This window comes from Haliaeetus albicilla, chromosome 8 (genome assembly GCF_947461875.1).
Source record: "Haliaeetus albicilla chromosome 8, bHalAlb1.1, whole genome shotgun sequence".
NCBI classification, from domain to species: Eukaryota; Metazoa; Chordata; class Aves; order Accipitriformes; family Accipitridae; genus Haliaeetus; species Haliaeetus albicilla.
This window is the reverse complement of record NC_091490.1, coordinates 1,767,683-1,791,256: the sequence shown is the minus strand read 5'-3', so window position 1 is coordinate 1,791,256 and position 23,574 is coordinate 1,767,683. Positions and strand designations below refer to the sequence as shown.

General features: G+C 43.6%; 2 protein-coding genes across 2 annotated transcripts; one reads left to right on the top strand and one right to left on the bottom strand.

The window, feature by feature from the left end:
• The first annotated feature begins 283 nt into the window (after positions 1 to 283).
• LOC104314392 (methylcrotonoyl-CoA carboxylase beta chain, mitochondrial) lies at positions 284 to 13,576 on the top strand. Its single transcript, XM_069788420.1, has 13 exons — positions 284 to 371; positions 778 to 1,104; positions 2,788 to 2,984; positions 4,114 to 4,292; positions 5,242 to 5,322; positions 5,742 to 5,920; positions 7,368 to 7,560; positions 8,403 to 8,494; positions 9,431 to 9,587; positions 10,339 to 10,461; positions 11,089 to 11,237; positions 11,715 to 11,796; positions 13,373 to 13,576. Exons 2-13 carry the CDS (start codon positions 782 to 784, stop codon positions 13,454 to 13,456), a joined length of 1,839 nt encoding a protein of 612 aa, XP_069644521.1. The 5' UTR covers positions 284 to 371; positions 778 to 781; the 3' UTR covers positions 13,457 to 13,576.
• Positions 13,349 to 22,102, bottom strand: RPE65 (retinoid isomerohydrolase RPE65). The gene is made up of 14 exons (XM_069788424.1): positions 21,977 to 22,102; positions 21,159 to 21,241; positions 20,650 to 20,800; positions 19,944 to 20,051; positions 19,710 to 19,851; positions 18,880 to 19,027; positions 18,513 to 18,594; positions 17,992 to 18,124; positions 17,730 to 17,869; positions 16,913 to 17,042; positions 16,374 to 16,488; positions 16,180 to 16,274; positions 15,958 to 16,069; positions 13,349 to 14,579 (listed from the first exon to the last, which is right to left on the bottom strand). The coding sequence occupies exons 1-14, from the start codon at positions 21,985 to 21,987 to the stop codon at positions 14,428 to 14,430; spliced, it is 1,602 nt and encodes a 533-aa protein (XP_069644525.1). The 5' UTR covers positions 21,988 to 22,102; the 3' UTR covers positions 13,349 to 14,427.
• Positions 22,103 to 23,574: the final 1,472 nt, after the last annotated feature.

Genomic DNA, 23,574 nt, shown 5'->3' with positions numbered 1-23,574 from the left:
GTTTGCCCTTTCTGAGGTGAAGTTACCGTTCTTGCCCGCGCTCCCCAGCCCGCCCTTGAGGGCAGAGGCCCGGTGAGGAGAACCGGCCCCGCGGCCGGGGCCGGGGCCGGGGGCCGACCCAGGGCGGTGGGCGGCAGCAGCTGGGCCAGGGCCCGGCCGAGGGACCCCCGGGGGCCCAGCACGGCTCCTCCGGGAGCAGCACCCGGCGGCGCCAGCCCGCTGCCGCCGTGCGGGGCCCGCGGCCCGGCAAGGCCCCGCCGGCAGGCCCGGCCACCCGGGGCAGAGGACAACCGGGGGCGGGCCGCCCTGTGGGTTACGGAGCCGCCCCGAGAGGCGGGCCCGGACCGGACGGCTCCGCGGCGGCTGGCCGAGTAAGGGTCGGCGGGGAAGGAGGGGAGGGGAAGGGGAGGCGAGGCAGCGGCGGGCGGGCAGGCCGGCCGGCCGGGGAGCCCCGCCGGAGGGTCCCCCCGCTCGCTCGCCCCGGGAACGGGCGCTGAGGGGCGGCCCGGGCTCCGTCCCCGTCCCGCAGGCCCGCGGTCAGGCCCCGTTCGCGCTGCCGGCGGCTTCCTCCTGCCCCCTTCGTCCCCGCGGGGCCCCCGCCGCCTCAGCCGGGGGAGAGCTGCGTGCTGCAAGGCGGGAACCGCGGGTGTTCGTTCCCTCAGCACCGCGACCTGAGGCGTGGCGCCCGCCTCGCCTCGCCGGCTGAGGGAATCTGGAGTGCAGTTATTTTTCTTTTGGTCAGTAAATGCCGTTTCTTCTCCCTTCTCCCTCTCTTAGGGCCATGTGGAACACTGTCGCGTTGCGCTCCCTTGGGAGACTGTCCCCCAGCGCCGCATCCCCGCCGCTCCCAAGGTTACAAACCTTAAAAAATCGCGTGTTGGAAAGAAAGTCTAGGGACTTGCATGGTGGTAAGCAGCCAGCGCACGTCCTGCAGGATCAGGCCTTGGAAAGGACACGCGGCGTGCTTCCCTGCCGCTTGGGAAGTAACAAAGCGAAATACAGACGGTGGGCCAAAACTTACCCTGTTTTAGACGGACGTGTCCTGTCTGTGTATCGGCATGTGTTTGAAGAAAATTTGAGGAACAGTGAGGCTGTTATTAAAAGGTAATGAACTGGTTTTGTGCTGTTTCAAAAATGTCGCGACTTGTGAGATGATGTGAGTTACCGACGGGCACTTTTTGGAGCTTTTTAACCTAGGAAGAATGCCAATTAAAAAGTCCAGAGATTAAAAAATAATTTAAAAAGTTGTTTCTTTTACCTAACGATTTTGAAGGTTAAACTAGTTTCCTGGCAGCTCTTTTCTCAGGCAGCTTCTCTGCAGAGAGAATTTTACAAGCATCCGCACTTAAAAATTTTGCGCCCCCCCCCCCCCCCGAAAGAGGTGCCTAAATGGTGACTGAAATGCCTAAGTCTAGGTGCAGACTGTATTTAAAATAGTTCCAAGTGGCATTTTTTTGCATATATTGCCAAGAAGTATTTTTTCTAGACCTCCACAAAATTTGTTTTGTGTTGGATTTTGAATGCAGAGACATAAATGGTGACTCACACATTTGCAGATGCCTCCTGAAAGAGTAGGTGACGGTTGCTGCAATTAATCGTGATTCACTGATAAAAGCAGGAAAATGTATTTTATGTGTTTGTCCTTAAAGATCAGATGGCAAAAATGCAAACGCCTTTGTTCAGAGGAATGATACATGAGCTGGAAGCAAAGCTACGGAAAACACACTGTGCCCTCCTGTGGTGGCATTTACGGCATTATTAAAAATCCTTAGCTTTTTTCTCCTGAGGTTTTTCAATCTCTACAGTCTGCAGGAAGCCATAATAAGGTAATGGAGTCATGTACAGAGTGGTGCATAAATAGTTAGGTTAAACAGTACTTTTAGTTACAGATGATCCATCTTGGCAAAAAAATGTTTTATTTGAAATAAATGAAGAACCTGGTTTATTTAAGACCAAAATTATTCGAGATACCACATTTGTTTACAGTTTTTTCAATTCTTTATCTGTACTTGATGCTGCCCTGACAATAACACTTGGTAATCACTTCCTCTCTTGATGATTGTAATGGCGCTGCAGTATTCACTACTTTAAAAGTATATCTTCCGTGCTGTAGAGTGTGCATTTCTTCTAGATTTAGTAATTTATTCTACTTACGAGTTACTGATTTTTGTCGGATAAACTTGTTGAGGGGAACTGAAGGAGGAAGCCCTTGACTGGATTCTTCCCTAGAGTAGCTGGAACATGGAAGGTAAATGTCCATGATGAATTAGGACTAGCAAATTATTATAGCCTGATTAATAGCTGCAAGTGATTAATAGCTGCTAACGTTGCTGTAGGGCAATATCTCTCAAAGTCAGTGTTGGTCGCTGATGATCAGCCCCTTGTCAGAACTCTGCTCATGGGGTTGCTGGCAGAGATTAAGTATGATCATGTATTGTGAAATGCCGTGTGTTGGGTGTATATGGGCAACACCCCGGGGAGGATATGTATTTAATAATGTCTACTAGCTATGAACATAAACTGCAGATAGAAAAAAGAATGAAATAATACAAATATTCTGTCCTTATTAGACAGTTTTTGAATAACGAAACTAAAATGCTCGCTTTAAATAACATACCTTTGCTTTTTATTACACTTTGTAAGAAACAATAATCCGAAAATGTGAGTTCATCTTCATTCTTGTGCCATTTATATGAAAACTGTGCAGTACATCCAAGTACTACGTTTAATCTGCTAAAGGGTAACTTGTGTGGTTTTCGTTAATTGAAACTTTGTTTTTTGAATCAGATATTCAGAATTGCTAGAGACAGTCAGTAAAGGAGGGGGAGAAAATGCCATCTTGCGTCATACTCAGAGAAACAAGAAGCTGTTTGTTCGTGAACGCCTGAAGTTGCTACTTGATGATGAGTCTTTTCTTGAGCTGTCTCCATTGGCAGGCCTCAATATGCCGTATGGTGATGTCCCTGCTGCTGGGTGCCTTACTGGTAAGTGCTAGCAAATGTAATAGTAGAAGTAATGGGAAATTGATGAAGTTCATTTGTTTCATTGCTCATATCTTTAAATATGATTTGTATTAGAGCTAAAGAAGGATATGGGTTGAGGGTATTGTTTTGAGCAGCCCATGCTGGAGACGCAGCCCAGAAGAGTTTTGAACCAACGTGATTCTTCTTAATATAATTTGAGAGGTGCTGTTTGGTTGCAGTGATGAGTAAGTGATTGTAGGCAGCATACATTAGCTGTCATTCCGTATGCGCTGCACACCTTCCCAGAGTAACCAGCCTTGTTCACTGAAGTTAAGGTGTTTGTTCTTACTGGGAAAGGAAAAAGGATGCACGTAATCAGGTTTATGGAATATTTTAGTATTTTAAGAATGTGCTTTCCTAGGAAAAGTGAACATCAGCTCTATCCGGTAGCAGCTCCCGACATAGAAGGGTTCAGCCACTGCTGTATTACTCTTCTGCAATTTTTGCTGGGGAATCTGGGAGAAACCTTTAAAGAAAAAAAGTTCTTTCATTTCTTCTAGATTTAGTAATTTATTCTACTTACCTGTAGCTGATTTTTGTCTCAAAAAATTTAGGATGATGTGTCAAATCAGCTGTTGTCTGTTAAAGGAAAGGGGACCAAGTTACTGAGAGACACAGGAACTGTGACATTTTGTAATATTTTCCAAATTATAGACAAGTCTTTTCATTGCATTTTGAAAAGCAGTTCCAGTTTAAAAAGTAACTAGAAGAACACAGTCTGAAATCCTATCTTTTGTCACAGATTGCTACATTTTTCAGTTTTATATAGGTAATTTTTAATTGCCTTCCCTGTTGTCTCAAGAGTTGGAAGTCAAACTGTGTATTTTTTTCTCTTATACTGTCACCAGTAGTAAGTAAGTTTATTTCAAGTTCTGTCTTCTGTCATTCAGATTTTCTTTAAGTAGCATTAGCTTTCAGCTCGTTATTCAGAGAAGAGCTATAGATTTCTTCCCTATGTGGTATTTGCAACTTAATTTGCAGCTTCTTGATACAGTATTACTGAAAGAACATCCTAGCTATAATTTGGCCCCCTTGTTTCATCTGTGGTATTTTAGAGAGTCCTGATAAGTATCTGTGGTACCACATACAGGAATTGGCAAAATCTGTGGGGTCTGGTGTGTCTTCATGGCAAACGATGCAACTGTGAAAGGAGGAACTATTTATCCGATTGGAGTGAAGAAACAATTAAGAGCTCAAGAAATAGCCATGCAGAACAGACTGTTATCTGTGTACCTTGTTGACAGCGGGGGAGCATTCCTACCACTACAGGTAATATCGGAACCACTTCACAGAAGAAAATACCTACGTTTATTTTAATCATACTAATGTTTAGCAATAAACCTCAGATTTATGTTTTGTTTTCTTGGCTGGCTGACTTTCATTGTCTGTTATACTTAAATTGAGTTTTGTCCACAAATCGGAGTCTGGGAGATGATCTGATGATCTGTAACAGTAGTGATCACTTTGGCTAATTTTGCATCTAGCATCTAATCAAAGTTTAGAAACTTGAATATCAGTGGGGGGGTGAAGTGCTGACCAAGCATGGGTATTCCTCGGTGTGCTGAAATGCTTTTCTGTCTTTAATAAATCGGTACATTGTTTGAGGTTCTATTTTCAACTTCAGTATCTGTAAAGTTACTCTGTATTTTATTGTAATGTTTGTTATCACAGTAATTACATTGGTAATGCAGTAACCTCTGTGGCCTTTAAAAATGTAGTTTGTGAAATTCTTACTGTAAAAGGAGAATTTGCACAGGTTACTTTCCAATGTACAGAGGTCATAATATCACAGAGAGTATAGTTGTTCCCTCTCCAGACTGAAAGCAAACACATAGAAAAAGTTTTTACCTGACTTAAGGAATTGCATCAAAAACTAAGTAGAAAAGAAAACTGTGCTGAAGCCATTTCACAGATAAAGTATGAACGTGAGCTTCCCCTCCTCCATGTTTACAGTCTCAGTTTGTGCAGAATAAATTGGTTTCACAAAAAAATATGAAACTTACTTCTGCTTTCAAAACACATGGGTATTTTTGTGGAATTACACAGTGTATAAGGGGAATAAATACAGTAGCGATTGCTGTATGTGAAAGTTTCAGGTATGATTGTTAGTGGTGACCTTCCCAGAGTGGGTTACAACGCATTTGTGAATGAATGGAGTGAAGAGGAAGCGTTGGCTTTTGTAGTTAATACTGACACTGTCTTTTCTCTGTAATGTCAGTCAGAGCTGTTCCCTGACAAGTCACACGGTGGCAGAGTTTTCTACAATGAAGCAATAATGTCTGCCATGAGAATCCCTCAGGTACAGTGTTATTTGGAGTACAAGTAAGTGTAGTGTATGTGATCAACAGAGTTCTGAAAAAAAAGTTTTGTTCTAACTCTCAAACATGCAAAAAAATTCCTAAAGCTCACCTTTTCTATTTGTGGGGAAGGGAGATTCAAATAGTATCTCACATAACAGAATGCTTTAGCCTTAAGGATCTTCTAAGTGTTTACCAACTGATCGTGATGGAAAAGCATCAGATCACTAGGTTATTTCAGAGTAAACATTGAACTGTCAAAACCAGCATTGTTGTTCATGCTGGTATTTATATCTCTAGTTCATTGTTCCCCATGCTGCGATTTAGTCTCTTCAGTGTTTGTGAAATAAAGGTAATGCTTTTGCCTTTCCATTCTCCACTCTCCAGCATCTTGATTTGTTTTGGTTTCTGCGTCCTTCAGGTGGCAGTGGTGTGTGGCTCCTGTGTAGCTGGAGGTGCCTATGTTCCAACCATGGCAGAAGAAACTGTGATTATAGATAAAATCGGTACACTGTTCCTTGCTGGCCCACCTCTGGTAAAAGCTGCTACAGGAGAATATGTCTCTCCCGAGGACCTAGGAGGAGCCAAGCTTCACTCTGAGTATGTGGAATAAGTCTCAAAAGTAGCAGAGAATTCAGCATACTTAGCTTTAAAGAAACTGTCATTCTATCTTAAATTGATGTGACTGAGGCTACTCCAGTGACAGAATACAATATGGTCCTCAAGGACTGAAAAACATGCAGTGAAAAAAAACCCGGTTGATGTGATACATGAATTATTATAAAGGTTGGTGGTATTCAGTTACATATGTGGGAATATCATGGGGCTAGATATAACTCTCTGAAATAAAAAAAGTAACACGGCATTGTAATTTCAGCTTTACTACTGTCCACGGGAACTTTGCACTTCCACTGTGTGTGTGTGTGTGTATGTATATATATATACACACACATACTCTCTGAGAGAAATCTCACATAAGTACAGAGGTCAGGATCAGGGCCAAAAGTAGAACCTGTTATTACACAGTTTGCTTTCCTTCTCAGGTACAGGTTTTTTTGTTAGATCAGCCAAATGGAAGTAAAATTAAGTGATGTTATGGGGTGAAGCAGGGACTGGACAAATCTGGGTTTGGTTCCCCATTTTTTCCACATACTTTCTGAACAACTTCAGGCAAGTCAGTTTCTCTGTGCCTCGGAGGGACCAGCTATAGAAGAGGAATGGTATAACTTCTTTTCCTAATGTAAATGTTATCAGGATACATATATTTAAAAAAAAATAGTTGTGATGATGGGGAAAATGCATAAGAAATTCTTTTTTCTTCCCGAAACTGATGAGTGGAGAGGTGGTATGACTTGTTTCCATTTGTCTTGTCTGCTTCTGAAGACACTAGACTAACTCTAGAATCTGAATGCTTGTAAAAGTACCTGAAGCAAAGAAGAAAAATGGAAAGCCTGCCTGCCTCTGCTGTTAAAGAGGGCTTCATAGCAGGAGATGAACGAACAGGCAATAAACCGGATAGTAGCTATCTAACTATTTCTTTAATGCTGTTTTTCTGTGTCAGAAATTTCTGTAGTTGTCAAAATAGTTATTCCTTTCTAGAAAGGGGAAAAGGGTGGCTTTGCTTCTTTGTTCTTGGCATTCTATGCTGTGTGTATGGTAACCAGATTCTATATCTTTCTCACAAAACCAAATACTAGTGTGACAGTCAGATAACTGTGTTACATGTAATAAGTTACTGTCTTTATATCTGGGCTGGAAGTGCTTATTTTGAAATAATTTTTAAAGTTTGTTTTCTCTTTATTATATTGTTTGCAACAACGTTGTCATGAAAATAAATTCAAAGGTCTTTCTTTAATATAGGTAAACGCAAATGTCACAGGGAAGAACTTCTTACTGTGAATTTGTTTTGGGGTTGGATTGCACAGAAATTCCACTGACTTACTGCTTCCAACTCATTCATACAGGAACAAAATCAGTTTTTTCAGGGAGTTTGGAGACTCACAGATTTCATCAATTCAATACTAATTAATATTGCTCTCTCTCCTAGAGTCAGTGGCTGTAGTGACCATTTTGCATCTTCAGAAAAGGAAGCCTATGAATGTATTAGAAATGTTATCTCTACATTAAATTACGATCCACTGCCAGAGGAGGTCATAGAGCATGACAGTCCTCTCTATAGTTCCGATGAGCTCTTGGGACTGGCACCGCAAGATTATAGGTGTACTCTTCCTGTAAAACTGGTAAGGTGACAGATACTGTATTCCTTTGTCCTTTCAGTCTGCTCTATCTAGTAGCTACAGATTAACAGGCAACTGGCTGTTCTTTCTTGAAGAATCCTGAAGTACCTGAGATATTTTGTATTGTTACCTAATCAGTTGCCAAACTCTCTTGGGTCTGCAACAGAGAAGAATGGCAACAGTTCTGTAGAATTATAGGAAATATTTAAGCTGAAAACCTGCTAGAGATAAGATAATTACAGATTATGCCAGCTGATCCCCATCTGTTTCCAGGCACTGTTTGAGATGCTGCTATGTCAGTATGTCTTGTAGTGTGATGGCTGCCTTGAGAATGTGCACCCCTTTAGTGTCCTGTTTGCCCTTCCCCTGCCTTTTCTTTTTTTTTACCCAAGTAGTCAAGACTCTATCTTGTAACTTAAATTCTTAATGAAAATACTGACTGAAAAAAACAACAAAGCTCAAATTAAACTCGTTTGAGGCTGGGACAGATGCTAATACATCAGCAGGGACATGCAGAGCTGCCCACGCTATTTTCATTGTGTTGTACCAGAAGAGATTTAGTCTCCAAGGATGCGAATCCAGTATTTTTCCAGGGGTAAATTCCTACAGTTAAGGGGATTGACTGTAGAAAGCAGTGTAGCTTTGAAGGCAGCTTTTAAACTGTGTTTGAAAAAAGCATGAGCAATATGCTGCTGAGTGTTTCTTACGCACAAAAACTGTAACTGCACACACTGGGTTTTTTACAACATTTGTATGCACATGAACAGCTGTGCTCTGTAACACTGAAATAATTTTGGATTTGAACTTTGGCTCAAAATACACCGTTGGTAATAATTTCTTTGCAGATTCTGAGCCGTCTGATGGATGGAAGCAGATTCCAGGAATTCAAGGCTAATTATGGAACAACATTAGTAACAGGATTTGGCCACATGGAAGGGTAAGGCTGTAACATTTCACTATCAAAATGTACAGACATACTTGTCTAAATAGCTTTCATATCATTCTCAGGTGTTACAGTATTCTAATAACAACGTTTATGAAGTTTTGAGTCAGTCAAGAATTGGTAATAAAATACTTCTAGATAGCCTGATCTTCTCTCTCTGAGCTCTGAATTCACCATGTCTCAGGCCAATAGCAGCAGAGAGCGATTACAAATGAATGGTTTTCATGACTCTGTGAAATTATTTGTTTACAAAAATACTAGCCAGAGAGTTGGAACACTGAAGTCTCAGCAGATTCCTTAAGAAATAAGAAACAGCATCTTTAAAAGTGTTCCTTCTCGAACTGAGTGGAAAGCTGTCATCCCTTCTCCCATGTGATGGAGATGGGATAATACTCATACAATAAAACCTTGCATAATTCAGATCAGACTGTATTATTAACGTTTATGAAGCATACAACGTTCTAGTCGAAGCATACAAGGTTCTAGTCAAAGCATATTAAAATGATTAAAAAAAGGTAGTAAAATATATTTTTAGAACCTCTTTAGGTTGAAAGCATAAACATTTCAGATTGTTATGTTGTATGTTACAGGAATTAGAGAGAGCCCAGAGTCCTGCACCTTGCATGTTGTCTTGCAGTGCAAACTCTGACAGGTCATCTATAGCTTTACCTGCCCTCTGGGTATTAATCCACGTTAATACTCCTATGCTTTACGTATCAGGAGTGCTGTAAGACTTCTTATTTGTTAGGTGTGTGTGGGTCCTTGAATGAAATGACACACGTACGTGCATCATTTTACATTCTGAATTTTTGTAAGGGGCAGATCTGTGTGTGTGTGTGTATGGATATTTATGTTTCCATCCTTCAGAACATGAGCTACCGTTTCATCATGAGGTTCAAAAGTGAAAATGTTCACATGTCTGTTTTGTAGGCACTTGGTGGGGATAGTGGCTAACAATGGGGAGCTGTCTCATGATGCTTCTCTCAAGGGTAGCCATTTCGTACAGCTTTGCAGTCAGCGAAGCATTCCCATCCTCTTTTTGCAAAATACCGCTCCACATATAGCAGAGCCAACAAGCATCTCACAGGTACGGCATTTGTAGTTCAATATGCTTAATTCAAGAAATTCCTAGTTCTGTACTGTTTAAGATTACATTTGGAAGTTATTTTTTTAAACCACTCTTGATGGTTTAAACCAAGAAGCTTCATAATTACTTTGTTCTTAAATCTTTCCGTTAGCATTCTCACTTTATTCTAATTTTAAGCAGGCCTCTATGCTTATCTAAAATGGTACTGTCCAGCTGGCGTGCAAGCTGTAAAACTTGGAGTTTATAGTGCACTTTATATTGAAATACAGCCTATTGATTCTTCTGATACCACTGTGCTCCACAGAAAAATAGATATTACTCTTTTAGAAAAGTGAAGGCATTAAAGTGCAGTATGTTTTGTCCTGGGCTACAGATAGCCTCATGGTAAAACCTACATCAGATTCTCTGAGCAGAGACTGTTTCTGCAGCCCTGTTCCTCCAAACTGTCACCAGCACTTAAGACAAAGCCTGGCATAATTCTGTCGTATCTGAGCTTTGCTAATGCCTGGGAGAGCTAGGGTTGCACTGTAGCGTAGGTTTTTGCACACTGGTTACAATTGTTTTGCTGATGTACATTGTAAAATAAGTGCGTAATGGGCTATGGTAGTTAATAACGCTGCCATACAGTTGTGGAAGAAACGATCCTACAGAATTGTAAAGAAATTAATGTTTTAGAGATACAAGTTTGGTGGGAGTGGAGGGAGTCTAGGAGAAAAACTTAAAGGATCTGAAATCTTTATTTTTATTTCAGGCAGAGGCTCACTCCAACAGATTAAAAGCCCAGGCCTCCATGATGGCTGCTGTTGCTTGTGCTGCTGTTCCCAAAATAACCATTGTAATCGGTGGCTGTTATGGGAGTGAAAGCTATGTTATGGTATGGGTGGCATAAATCTAATGGGTTTGGTAATAGATTTTTTACGCTATACCAAGATTTCAAAGCACTTCCTTTTTAAAAATCAACTGTTGTTGCAGACATTTAACTCAATTCGTTATTTTAACTACTTTTAAAGTAAGAAATGTATCACAAGGTGTGATTACATAAAATTTGGTCTGCCTCTAAGAATCTAGAGCCAGTTCTAAAGAAACAGGTTATCTGAAAATGTCCTTACTCGGGCGCCAATCCTGCCTTTTTCTTAGCACATGCTGGTTTTTTTCAGTGATCAAGGAGCACGTCTCCTTTAGTTGTGCTACAGTGTGTACTGTGTATGCTGCTAGTAAGTGCAGTAGGGCTCTTTGTTTGCTCAGAATTGAACACGTAAGTGCTTGGAGGAAAAATGAAATAATAAAATAGCAGTATTGAAGGCAACGGGGATTGTGACGGTTGCTACCACAGGGTATCTGTACTGACACAGGAGCTGTAGCTGTAATGGTAAAGGAGCTGTATCATTAATGCTCTACAAATTAAACTGTATTACATTCTGCCTTGAACTTGATTGTGTCATCCTACGGCCATCTTTTTGTGATTAATTTCAATGAGTTTGTACTGTGCATTTTTTTGTAGTGTGGGAGATCGTTCAGTCCGAACTTTCTGTTCTTGTGGCCTAATGCAAGAGTTGCTCTTGTGGATTCAAGACATTTCTCCACAGTCCCACAAGCTGGGGACAATGACTGTACAAGAGATGAATCAGAGCTAAAACATCTGAAAGAAAAGTAAGGACATTAAATATAAACCCTTGCAGTTACACTGGGATTTAATTAGTTAAATTACCTACTTTTATTCATCTTACAGATCAACACATCCCAAACAAATAAAGCAAACCTGAATCTACTGAAAAATATTCCAAATTTCCATGTAATCCTATATCTGTTCTTAGGATCTTCTTAAGGAACCACAAATGTTTGACCCAAAAAACCCTCAAAACCCAAACCATACAACCCCAAATCAAGATATTCTGGGGTATATTAAACAATGGTCATCATCTGAATGTGGAAGATGGTCTGTACTGCAGAATGATCAGATCTGTTATGTATTATTTGCTGGATTCTAATTAATTTTAACAGTAGTATTGCACATTCACTTGAGATGGAAGTATGTGCCTTTTTCATCTATGATTTTATTTTACTGGCCTGATGGTTTTTATTACATTTTTGTGCTTTTAAGCTTGTTTAATACTCTGTCTTCTCCAGGCTAGAGGAAGAAAGCAGTGCATTTTACTCCTCTGCCAGACTCTGGGATGATGGTGTAATTCTACCTCAAAACACTAGAAAGGTAGGTTTTTTCCTTATAGTACATTTTATTCTCGCATCTCAAAAGGATCTTGTGGCGAACGCGTAAGCCTGTGACTCGCTCAAGGTCAGCAGCATGCTGATTCCCAGAACTGGGTCTCCCATTTCTCACTCCCTTTTCTGTGGAATTTAGCTTTGTAATTCTTATCTTTTCTCTTCCCAATTAGTCTATCCAAAAAGTTTCTGTTGAATTCTGGTTATGTTCTGGTTACCTGACTACAGCATTTCCTCACTGAACCTCTTAATTGACTTTACCATTTGATTCTGTATCCAAATCCTTTCTTTTTCGGTCTCACATAATCACCCATATCTTCACTGTTTTTCAGGCTCTTCACCGTTAACATTGTGCCCATTGTTTTGTCCTAGGATGTTTCTTTTTGCGACTTTCTCTTCCTGCTCGTCATTTGCTGCTTACATTTGGGATGCCCCCCCCCCCCTTTTATTTATTTTTAAGTTGGCAGACATCCATTCCGTTAGATTCTTTCTGAAATCCGCCCCCTTTGTTCTATTTTTCTTTGGTGGATTGTTTATTAGCAATACTTAAAATGTTCTTTGCACTTCTGAAACTTGTTTACTTAAAGTTCACAAATATAGCCTGCTATCAATTAATCCTTCTAAATATGGTACATAGTTATGGTACTACATAGACATTAAATATTTTCTGTGGGTTATATGGGAACTTTGATAATGGGAGAGCACCGAGAAGTATTTTCTAGTACTAGAGCCCCAAGACTACCTTGTCTCTAGGAGCTACAATGAAAATAAAATATATGATAGTAGAAATGAATCATTGTTACTCTCAGGTAATTTTCACCAGCACACCACAATTCATGTTTGCATGTGTAGCTGTTTTTTAAAATATTGTTGTGATACTTTATCTCAGTTCTTGCTAACAGATGGAGTTTATGTTTAGCTTTGTCTGAACTGACAGCATGTGCTCATTCAGATCTTTTATGTGCCTTTTTTTTTAAATAGGCTTTTAAAAGACAGCATGTGCTCCAGTAGCAGTGAAAGATAGAGAATTACCTTGTTTTGAAAGGCCAAAACCAGTTCTGTATTTTCAGTCCCTGTTGCCACAAGACACCGAGAAAGATGACTTCTTAGAAAAACATGGATGTGGAAGAGCAGGATGTTCTGCTCATTTTTGATATGCGATGGGGAATCTTAGGAGCATAGCTACGTAATAACAGAAATGGATTATCACATAATATATGTTCATTGGAGTTTACAGCAAAATAGCTTCCCAGTGCTCCAAGTAATTCTCTTGTCACCACAGTGACTTTAAAGTGGTTTAGTGGTGTCTGTATGCAGCGCATAAACTTTGGGATCCTGAGGATGTTTCTTCCTTCACATTTCCCCTGCCCCAGGGGTAAGTTACACTGACAGCTATTTCCCCTAATGCTACAGCCAACAGCTGTTCATTTTAAATGTTCATTGTTTTGCAGAAAGGAAGAACAAATGTATTACTGAATGAGTGCATAACTAGTAAATTTTACTAATTTTTTGTTTCAGAGGCTTATTGCTTATATTGTTGGTTTTGTTTTGTTTTTTTTAATTAGGTAATTGCACAGTGCTTAGAGATTATAGAACAGCAGAAGTACCAGGTCATATCTCCGTGTCAATATCCTGTCATCAGAATGTAACTGCAGCCATTTTTCAAATAATCAGCCTTTTAAAGTTAGCACCGTGTACTAGAAATCTTTAATGTAAATTATTTTCTAATTGTTTGATACTATTAATAAAAATGTTAAACCACTGCAGACAAACAAGAATCCTGGATTTTCAGTCTATTAGCAATAAGTTTGTATTTTGAACCATAGCCTCTCACTACATTAGTTGAAAATTTATTTTGTGAAAAGGAAGGATTAAGCTGAGAGTTTAGCACTTTAAGGAAGCAAGTTCATCTCAAGTCGTAACAATTGCTTGATTTTTTTCATATTCATGTTTTAGCATGAAATCCAGAACTCAAGAAACTGCACTTAGACAAAAAAAATGGCAAAGAGAAAACACATAAGCTAGTGTGTACAGTTTTCAGCCTTAGTGAAGGACAAGATGCTGCCTGCCACACCACCTTGGGCAGGCCAGTTCGGATTTCCAAAGTAGCTATGGAAAGGCTCTGCTCAGATTACTCTGAGGAAACTAAAGGAGTGACCAGGAGGGGATTTAAATCCTTAATATTTCAGCGTAGGCTAAAAATTACCTTTTCTCAAAGCATGTAACAGAGCACAGAGACACTTCTACATAATGTTATTGTGTGTGCAAGTATTGAGCTTACACTGTGCCGTTCCATGCATCTTTCACTGTGCCACAGCTGCAAGGTTCAATTTTGTAAAAACAAAAAACCCAGCCCTGTGCCCCAAACTTGTGTTGTTTTAACTGTACAAGAGTTCTTAGCACTGCACCTCTGGAAATAACACCAAAGGGTGTATCTGGAAAATACCTGGTTAAGTATTTTGAAGAATCAACAACAAAATTGAAATGCTCAATCTCAATTACATAGCCATACGAATAAAAAGTGATGTTGAAGGAATTTAGGTCATTTAAGTGCTTGTAAACGGAGACTGCACCTTTTCGGAGCTGGAAGAAACCTAACCCGATGTGTTGCAGGCAGCGGTCACGCTCTTTTGAAGAGTCCGTGGAAAGTCACGGGAATGTTCACCTCCACTTCAGCCCTGGCAACCTCGCTCATGTCTTTGGCGTTCAGGATCAGGAGGTAGGCGGGCTTTGGCCCGGCGCCCGGGCTGATCACGATGCTCAGCACAATGCCTGGCAGGCGAGAAAAACAAGGTCCTTGCTGTACCCTCCCCGTGGGCTGCTCCGCACGGGACACCAGCAAATCCCGTTATTATTGCGTGCTCATCGGTTCTGAAGTAAACAGTGAGATGATTATTTATTTGTTTCTCATCCTATTTGGGGTTCTAGCTCCTGTAGAGTTTCTTTGTAAAACCATGAGAAATGTTTTTGTTTGGAAAATGAACTATGAAAAGCTATTGCAGAGGCTGATGCCAAACATCACTTACTGGAATGTATATCAGATTTGTCCATTAATTTTTTCAACATTACGAATTAATTTATAAATTATAATTCTGCTTCTGAGGTTTAATGTGACAAGATACCCATTTCTGGATCCTGGTGTCCCTGTGTGGAATGGATGGGACATCCTGGCTCTTAGGTTGTTTGTTCATTTGTGTACTTCTCTGGGTCAGTCAACACATTGGAACAACCATACACCATAATCTGTGACAGCATCAAACACAGCCTTGGGGAAGATGACAGAAACGAGAGCATGGAGCCCGGTGTTAACTCAGCTTTCAGAGAGTGCTGATGCATGGGCTTAAGTCCCAGAAAGTGAGAAGGGTTTAAACATATTCCTAAAATGCACGTTGTCTGCTTCAGTTAAGGTAAGCTTTTAAGAACAAGCTAAAAACCTTTCCATTTCAGTGGGACTTAACCCCTGCACAAGTATTTTCTTGAACTGGGAACAGATAATACGCAGTTTTGCTATGAAATATTTTGGCTATATGATATGAAACTCTCACTGTAAACCTGTGAGAGTTAGCTCTTAAATTCAGCAGAGCCAAGACTTCTCCCAGCTTCACATACTCCTGTTCAGAGATGAGGAATTGAGGGAATAAGTGGACACCCTCTCAGGCTGAGTGCTGCCACTCACCTTCAAAAATAGGCACAGGGCTGGGGATGCGTGAAGAAATGCGTACGGTGCTTGGCATGAATATAACTACCTGTCCTCGAGTGACAAAGCCTGAATTCGCTCTACTCCTGCACGAGGAGGATGGGTTAGCAATAGAAAACACGCTTGGTTTAAGAGAGGTTCAAATTTTACAAAGTTCTGCCACCCAGAATTCTTTAAATACTGCAGTTCCTGACGGAAAAAGGCTAGGAAATGAGGACAACAGATCACCTAAACCTAGAGGTCTTTCTCCTTTGTTTTCATTCAGTTTTAGTTTTCCCATGTTTCCTCAGAAACTTCCCACCAGTGCTAGAAGGCGGCACATCTCGTCTGGGAGCTGCCTGTGGGCTCTGCCCGTGCCTGTCTCTGGCACAGCCTTGCAGACAGCCCCCGGCACGAGCAGACACCAGCTTTTCCAAATCACGATGCCACTGACCAAAACAAAATCAGTATTACCGTCATCTTCCTCCAGGGCATCTGGATGGGAAACAAAGATCGGCTCCGATGGGTACGAATCCGGCTCCTGCCACACCCAAGTCTCCTTGGTTTTAACATTCAGCTTACAAAGCTAAAGGTGGGAAAAAAAACAAAACCACCACATCTCAGAAATACCCTTTCTTTGTCCTTAAACTGAAAGCTCATCAAAAAGACGTGCCTCACCAGTTTGTTGATAGTTACCCTGTCTGGGACAAAGTGATTCAGCCCCAGCCCATACGTATACGTGTAAGGTTTCCCACCGTATTTCTTGTAATTGATCTGTGGAAATTCAAAGGCTACAATAAAAAAAAAAATAATGTGTGAGGATTAGTGGGATGCGGAGTGCAGGGGGTACTCGCGTCACCGTGGGCTGTGCTTCGGGGTCATTGTCTTACCATGGCGCGGCCCTGAGAAAATAACTTCTGGCTCCAGCCAGATGGTCTCGTCGCTGCGCAAGGTCGCCGTAGCTGTCGTGTAGGGCAAGGTGACCAAGTTCTTGCCCGTGTCAGCCTGGGACAAAGAAAAATACCCAAGAGAAATGGAGAAACAAATTTCTTAGTCTGTTTGCACAGATTCGCTGCAAACCGCATTGAACAGCGAAGGCAGCGATGTGCAGCAGAGCCTCGTCCAGCTGTGGAATGGCAACATGCTCAGGGATGGCCGCTTCTTCTGTTTTCTTAGTGCAATGAGTGCCTATTGCTAAAACCGTCCTGTATGTCAGCCTTTTTACAACACACGGGAAATAAAATAGAATAACATCGATCAGCTAAAGAAAATAAAAAGTTTCTCTGAAGACCCATACTTGAAGTTCCCCCCCCCGCCCCCCTTAAAATGTTTAATTGGAATTAAATGGGGCCAGGCAGAGCACTAGCGATGCTCGGAGGAGCAGGCACCAGCATCGGAGCCCCGCTGGCAGCTGCAGCGGCGCCGGTACCTTGTCGATGTTCAGGGGCAGCACGTATCTGCGGGCTTCGGGCTGCGGGGCTTTCTCTGCCTGCCGCTTCACTTCATCCCAGTTTGCTCGTAAGTTGGCTAAGTAGAGGTAGTTGTAAACAAACTCGAACCTGCACAGAAACGGGATCATAGACAGAAACGAAGATGTCGTTTGCAAGTGTGGGGCGGTCAAATGCAGCTGGTTTTTTCCTAAAATTTAATGGAGTAAGACAAGTCCTTGGCAGAAGCGAGCCGTGTGTGTGCTCCCCCTGCGAGGAAGACCCAGCAGCTGCTCGTGTTCTCCCCAAGCACCCTGCGGCAGCGGCCAGGATAAGCTCAGCTCAGGGCGTCCCAGCTACACGGCCAACACGGGGTTGGGCATCACCGTTTTGGTGCCACATTTCTCTGTGTTCCCAAGAAAAACAGCGTTCAAACCTTAACCAGATCCTGCTCATTACAGCCCCAGGAGCCAAAATAACATCAACCCTTGGGTAGTCAGTAACATTTATTAAAGATAAAGGCAAATTAAAGATAAAAATAAAATTTTTCTTGGAAAATGAGTTTCAAACAGGCTCTCTGCACCTGTGGATACTTTCCACGCTTTATAGTCTATGTGTCACCACGTGTGACTATTTAGACAGGTTGCAGGGAGTCGGTGCAAGTGCCAGGGGTGATTCCAACGGGAAAGGGATGTACTAGCGCAGGGACCAGCCTGTCTGGTGCTGGGGCTCTGCTGGCCCCCACCAGCTCATGCAGGGGGAGGCACGATGCCACAGGGACCCTCAGCCGCCTCCAGGCTCGGCACCACCGACACTCACCCCTTCCAGGTGCAGAGGTCGACGATCAGAAATCCGTTATCTTCATAGGTGTTAATGTGATGGAAAAGGTTGAAGGCTGAGGTGCGGTATTTGATGTTGAGGAGCCTGCCTTTCTTTTTCTCTGCCACGTGAAGCCAGACCTGAAAAGCAAGCAGCAGCTTGGTTTAGGCTCAGAGAAACGAAGGTGAAACCAAAACGATGGACCTCCTAGTCCAGGGCTGGCTGCCCAGTACAGCCCAGTTTGGTACGACCCGCCGCTTACCCCCATGGTTTCATTGGACTCGAAGCAGTCCATGTAGTTGGCTCCCCAAAGGCTCCAGGAGGAGAGGAACTTGAGAAGGTTGATTTTCACTGGTGTTTCAACAAACACTATGTAGTTTGAAGTCAGACCGAAGCTGTTTGGAAACGTACGGGGAGCCCGTCAGGCTCACTGCAGTTAGTTTGGACGAAAACTATGTAGTAGTTAGTCTTAAGCAATGGATATAGCAAGCAGATCATCGCTTAAAATGACAGCAACATAAACATCTTGATTTTGGGAAATCACCTAATTTTAGTTGCTGATTACATGCAAGAACGCGCCCTGCGTGCCACTTCTGTAGAGCACGCAACGCCAGCGTCGCTGTACACGCGCAGCCCACCCGTGTGCGCTTGCAGAAGGAAAAGGGGACTCTGCTCGCCTGCGCGCACCGCTCGGAGCGGGAACGTGCTGCGTGGCACATGTGAGCAGCGTCCCTCTTTTCAGCCAACCTGCACCGTCAGGCTACCCACCCCACGAAACGTTACCTGTGGACGTAAGAGGGCTTAAACCTGTCGCTGCAAGGGAACTGCACCACCACCTCCGACTTGTTCATCGGGTCTTCCTTGTCTGGAATGGGACAGTTGAAGCCTTATGGAGGGTTTCACCCATAATTACTTTGTATTTATAGTGTTTGCCCAGCAAGTTTCTGCCTTTAGCACAAAGGAAGTTCATGATTTGGAAACCGCTTTGAAGTGTGTAAAAGATGAAATTTCTGTTACTTAAAGAAGGCAAATAAAATCTAAAGAAGATTAAAAAAGAAGTAACTTGATGACAACACTCATTTGAAGGATAAAAAAAATTATTTATAGGATGAGATTTTCTCAGGTTGCTCAGAGGCTGGGATTGACTGACCTGCCTGAAGCGGAGGAATCCGTATGATGTTATAGGCGAGCGCAAAATTTTTTCCAAAGCAATTGCCAATGTTGTAAACTGTCCCGTCGTTTTCAATGTGGGGATGAGCCGTTGCCCCGTTGACAGATACATATTTACAAAGATCCACCTGAAGAAGAAGATGGAGAAAGTCAGGAGCTTTCTTAGCAGGAGGTGGGAAGTCACCAGCTCTGCAAGGCATCTCAGGTCAATATGTCCGCACTCCAGATGTGGAAAGCTCTTCTCCAAGCCCAAACCACTGTTCATTTTGTGAAAAGGAGGAGAGCAGCAAAGCCAAGCGATTCGAGAGGGTCAGGTGAGCTGACACAGTTACAGGGAGAGGTTCGGGATCCTGGGGTCCAAAAGGAAAGGCTCCACAGGCTGGACATTGGTAACAGAGCAAAGAAAAATGTCAAAATACACATTCTACGTTACATACAGTTCTGCGGGGTAAATGTGGCTCGGCTCCGATGTAGATGAAGGCAGCAGTAAAGCTTTGGTAGGAGCCCTCTGGTTATGGTCCCCTTTGGCCAGGCTGCAACGTAGCTCCAGGTCACAAACCCCAACCCGAGCATGAGAATACGGACCACGGACCCCCATCGCCTCCTAACGCAATATTACTCAGAGCAGCAGCAGCGGGTTCATTTACAAGCTGGTTCCGACTCTGCTCTCGTGGACCCTCACAGCTGGCTGCTTCTGCATCCTCTCTCTGACAGAAACCCCAACTCTTGCCGTGGTTTAAGAGCCTGTTATTAAACATTTTCATTTTAGTTGTACTCCTCCACCTATTTAGAAGCACAGTACAGACCCACCTGCTTAATTGTCTCTAATGTATCTGGGTTAATTTTGGTTATAAAGTTGGTCTCAGTACAGGCATAGTAATCTTCACCGACGGGGTAAACATTAACGAGGGCGTTATCAGTGACCTCCACACCTTTGAAGTACGAGAAAAACCTAAGCAGGGAAAACGGACAGGCAGTCAGGGGCTGCTTGGAAGTGGAAGCACCGTAGGACATCGCTGCAATGTCTACACAACCCCAAGGTACCTGGAAAAGATGTTCTTGCACGGGTCTGGGTATGCATAGGTGCCAAATTCTGTTATCACGATCCTTTTCTCAGTCATCGCTCTCACGTAAGCATCAGTCCTGACAAACCTGGGGAGGGCAAGAAGACACATTGCAGGGGTAGCCATAAAAAAAGCAACAGGCTATGTAATTACAATACGAATATTCTTGTGATGAGCCCCGTGAGACCTCCGAAAGCCGCAGGTCCCTGTGGCCTCACATTGCATCTGGAGCACATGGGGTCCAGCAACAACCACCCCACTGCGGCCCCAGGAAGGGATGGCTGGTGGAGAGCTGAAGCTGATGGGAAATACAGCGTTTTGTCTAAACATTCTGCACCAAACACCTGAAAGCTGATAGCTCAGCAGCTTTTAACTGAAAACACATTCCAGTTTTCAGACAATGATGTAATTCTGTCACTGACTGCCGCTACATCCAGCCCTCCCTCTCCTTCCCTTCCAGATGTTTTATAATTTGTACAAAAAGTTGCATTTCTGCTAACTATGAGTAAGTTTCAGTTATTTTCAGCTGGTTTTAGTGATCTCACTGTTAGAGCTCTTCCAATAACCGCACAGACTCGAAATAACTGGCACCTCCCACGTACTGGGCAGCAGAGCCCGTCCCCAGCGCTTACGTTCAAGCAAATGCTTTGTTATTTATTTTTTTTGCTTGGAAAATGGCCACGTACCTTCGGTGATAGGTAACGTGCCCCTCCTTGAAGTCAAACTTGTGGAGCAGCGCCTGGCCGTCAAAGAGGTGATAGAAGGGCTCCGCGCCCACCTCGAACAAGCCGGGACCACATCTCAGGAGGCTTCCTCGCAGCCAGGTGGGAATCCTGCCTGCAGAAGATGCAGCATTGGTACATGCGCAGCCCACAGCAAATCAGACCAAGTAATTTTTATTGTGTCAACAAAAAACTTTTTTAATGTTTATTAAACTTGGCTTTTAAGCATGCGTGGGCTCTTCGAACTGTTCTTTCTTTCTTCATCCACAGACCGACCAAAGATGTCAAGCATTGGTATGTCTAAAGATCCCCCGTCCAATCTGTCCTTCCTCTACCCCCAAATAAGCCAGCCCTGTTAGGTCCTTTACCTCCAACCCTGTGCTCCAGCCCTTGTAAATCCTCCGAGCTATGGTAGCCCACGAGCTCCCGAGAACACGAGCTGGGCAGGAGGAGATCAGGGAGCCCACACCAACCTGTGACATGGGCGGTCACCGGAGATGACAGCTCTTCCACCGTCTCAAAGAGCTTCTTGTAGCCTCCAGCGGGATGCTCGACTCTGAAAGGGCCAGCAGACCTGGGGTTAGCCCGGTTTTGGGATAGTTTTGGAACCATCCCCCTGCTGAAGGAGAGGGTTTTGCTTCTGGATGGACTGATCTGTGACTTGCAAATAACTTGAGAGATCGGGAGGGAGAAGCACCAGCCTTCATGGGAGGGAAGGCTCTGAGGGCTCTGACCAGCTACGGCAGTCACCTGCAAACCGTCCTGAGCACATGGAGGAATAGGGAATAGCGACGGGACAGCCCGTGCCGCAGCCCTGCAGGCAAACACTCTCACCCACAAATTCAGGATATCTTGAAGCATCCAGAAACAAAATTGAACTTGTAGCACCCAAGTCTTGGATAAGCATTTTTTTCCATTTTTTTTCTTTAAGCAAAGTATACTTGAGCACATAGCTGAGAACTGTTTGTTAGGTTCCAATTTTACCTGCTGCAGAGCCCACAAAGACACAGCAGACACAGGCTGTGCAGGGCACTCTCCTTCCCCTCCCAAGTACGGACCAGGAGTGAGCCTGTCCCCCTGGACCAGAATCGCCTTGGCATGGGATGTACCAGCACAGACACCCCCACACAGGGATCCCCCTCCCCCCTTCTTCTCCTCCTCCTCCTCTTCATCCTCCTGCCTCTGGACCGTGCTGACCCCCAGCCTCCCAGCAACCCCCCCCAGCCAACGCTGCACCAGGGTTACAACCGGTGACTTGCTCCTATAGAGAGAAGCCCGCAGGGATACTCACTGGCTGTACATTTTCTCCCCGATGAAGGGCCTGAGCCTCCGGCAGCCAAGCACAGGGCGAGAGCCTTGCGCTGGGTATTTATGGGGGGCTGAGCCCTGCCGAGGGGAGCCCCGTGCCCGAAACTGCCTCTGCCAATGAGTGCACCCTGGGAACAGAGCCGGCTTTCACCACCGAAATCCTCCCCGAGCTTTGAGAGGTTTTGTCTTGCCATTCACACAAAAAAGGGCTTTGAATGTTTTTCTGAGACCTAAATTCTTCCCAAGCAGAAGTGATTACAAAGAAAAAAAACCACACACACACACACAAAAAACAAACCAGAAAGGAGTGAAACGGAGCACGCTGGAGTTGTGCCGGGCACTTGGCACGGTTCTCCACCGGTGCCCTGCTCCGCAGGGAGACCTTCCCAGCTCCGACATGGACCGAGGGCAGCAAGAAATGGCTCCTTCCCGCAAAAGCATCTCGATCCCGTGTAAGAGCGTTCCTCGGCGCCTGCAAAGTGAGGATCAGTGCTTCACCTCGGAGTGACGTGACGTTAGAGACACCGAGAGATAAGAAGATGTCAGTGTCAAATATTATCATTTCCACCTCCCGTATGCATCAGCCACCAGTTTTTCCTCTGTCCTAGGTTTCTGTGGAAGGCTGGCTTTGCAGGCTTCAGCACATTGGTACAAGGACAGCAAGACCAAACCCCTACCCACCAGCCAGGAGGGCATCAGGGAGCATCATCATCCGCGATGGCTGCTCTTACATCGCCGTCTGCTTACGGCCATCGCCTCCCCTCTCCTCCCACTTGTTTTATTTAGTGTGTTTCAGTACAGGGGCACACGCCAGCAGCTCTAGTTGCTGCTTAAATGCAGATTTCTTAAGACTTAATGCACATAAAGGAGTATTTTTACATGGGGTGTTAACAGCCCTACAGTCAGAAAGATGTCAAACCCGATCGTTTGTTTTACACACAGCACAACAGCCACTGTCAGAGACAGCCCAAAGATCGCTTTAAGAAACCACCTCTAGTAAGAGTAGACATTTATGAAAACAATGGTGCTGTAAAGAGCAATTTCAAAGATTAATGAGATTAGGAAGATTACTGCTCTCCCCCTCTGTGGTACAGGATGAAGGCATTTCGTAATACCACGTACCTTCAGGTACTCCTCCCGTACAAACAAGCTGGGCTCCAGTGATCAAATCTGGTGAAAGGAGAAAATTGGACATTAAGCAGCCCCCATGTTCAATCTGCTACTACAACCATTAAGTGAAAGGTTGGCTTCTTTCTGTGTTGTTTTTGTTTGTTTCCTCTTTACAAGATACACTGTTTCCTTTTTGGACTGAGGGTTCATTTAAGGCTTTTAACTGACAAACAACATACCCAGCTGAGCCTTCCTGAGCTCTTTGACTGAGGCCTTCCGTTAACCCTCCATGTTAAACAACCATAATTACATGGTAATGTCTGCAGAAGCATCCTAGCCATAAATATATTCAACATAAACTTGAGTGCAAACTCAAGGCCTCTTAGCAGCGCAAATAACATCGAGATGTTTAATTAACCCCGGGATAAGGACTCAAAACAGCCTTCTAATCTTTGGTATCATGAAAATTCA

Excerpts from the sequence above, each read along its gene's own strand:
- LOC104314392 (XM_069788420.1), top strand. The coding sequence starts at position 782 with ATGTGGAACACTGTCGCGTTGCGCTCCCTTGGGAGACTGTCCCCCAGC. Across the intron at positions 1,105-2,787 it reads AGTGAGGCTGTTATTAAAAG|ATATTCAGAATTGCTAGAGA; the intron begins GTAATGAACTGG and ends TTTTTGAATCAG. Across the intron at positions 5,921-7,367 it reads GGAGCCAAGCTTCACTCTGA|AGTCAGTGGCTGTAGTGACC; the intron begins GTATGTGGAATA and ends TCTCTCTCCTAG.
- RPE65 (XM_069788424.1), bottom strand. Across the intron at positions 17,043-17,729 it reads GACCTCTGCACCTGGAAGGG|GTTCGAGTTTGTTTACAACT; the intron begins GTGAGTGTCGGT and ends GTTTCTGTGCAG. Across the intron at positions 16,489-16,912 it reads TGCCCCTGAACATCGACAAG|GCTGACACGGGCAAGAACTT; the intron begins GTACCGGCGCCG and ends TCTTTGTCCCAG.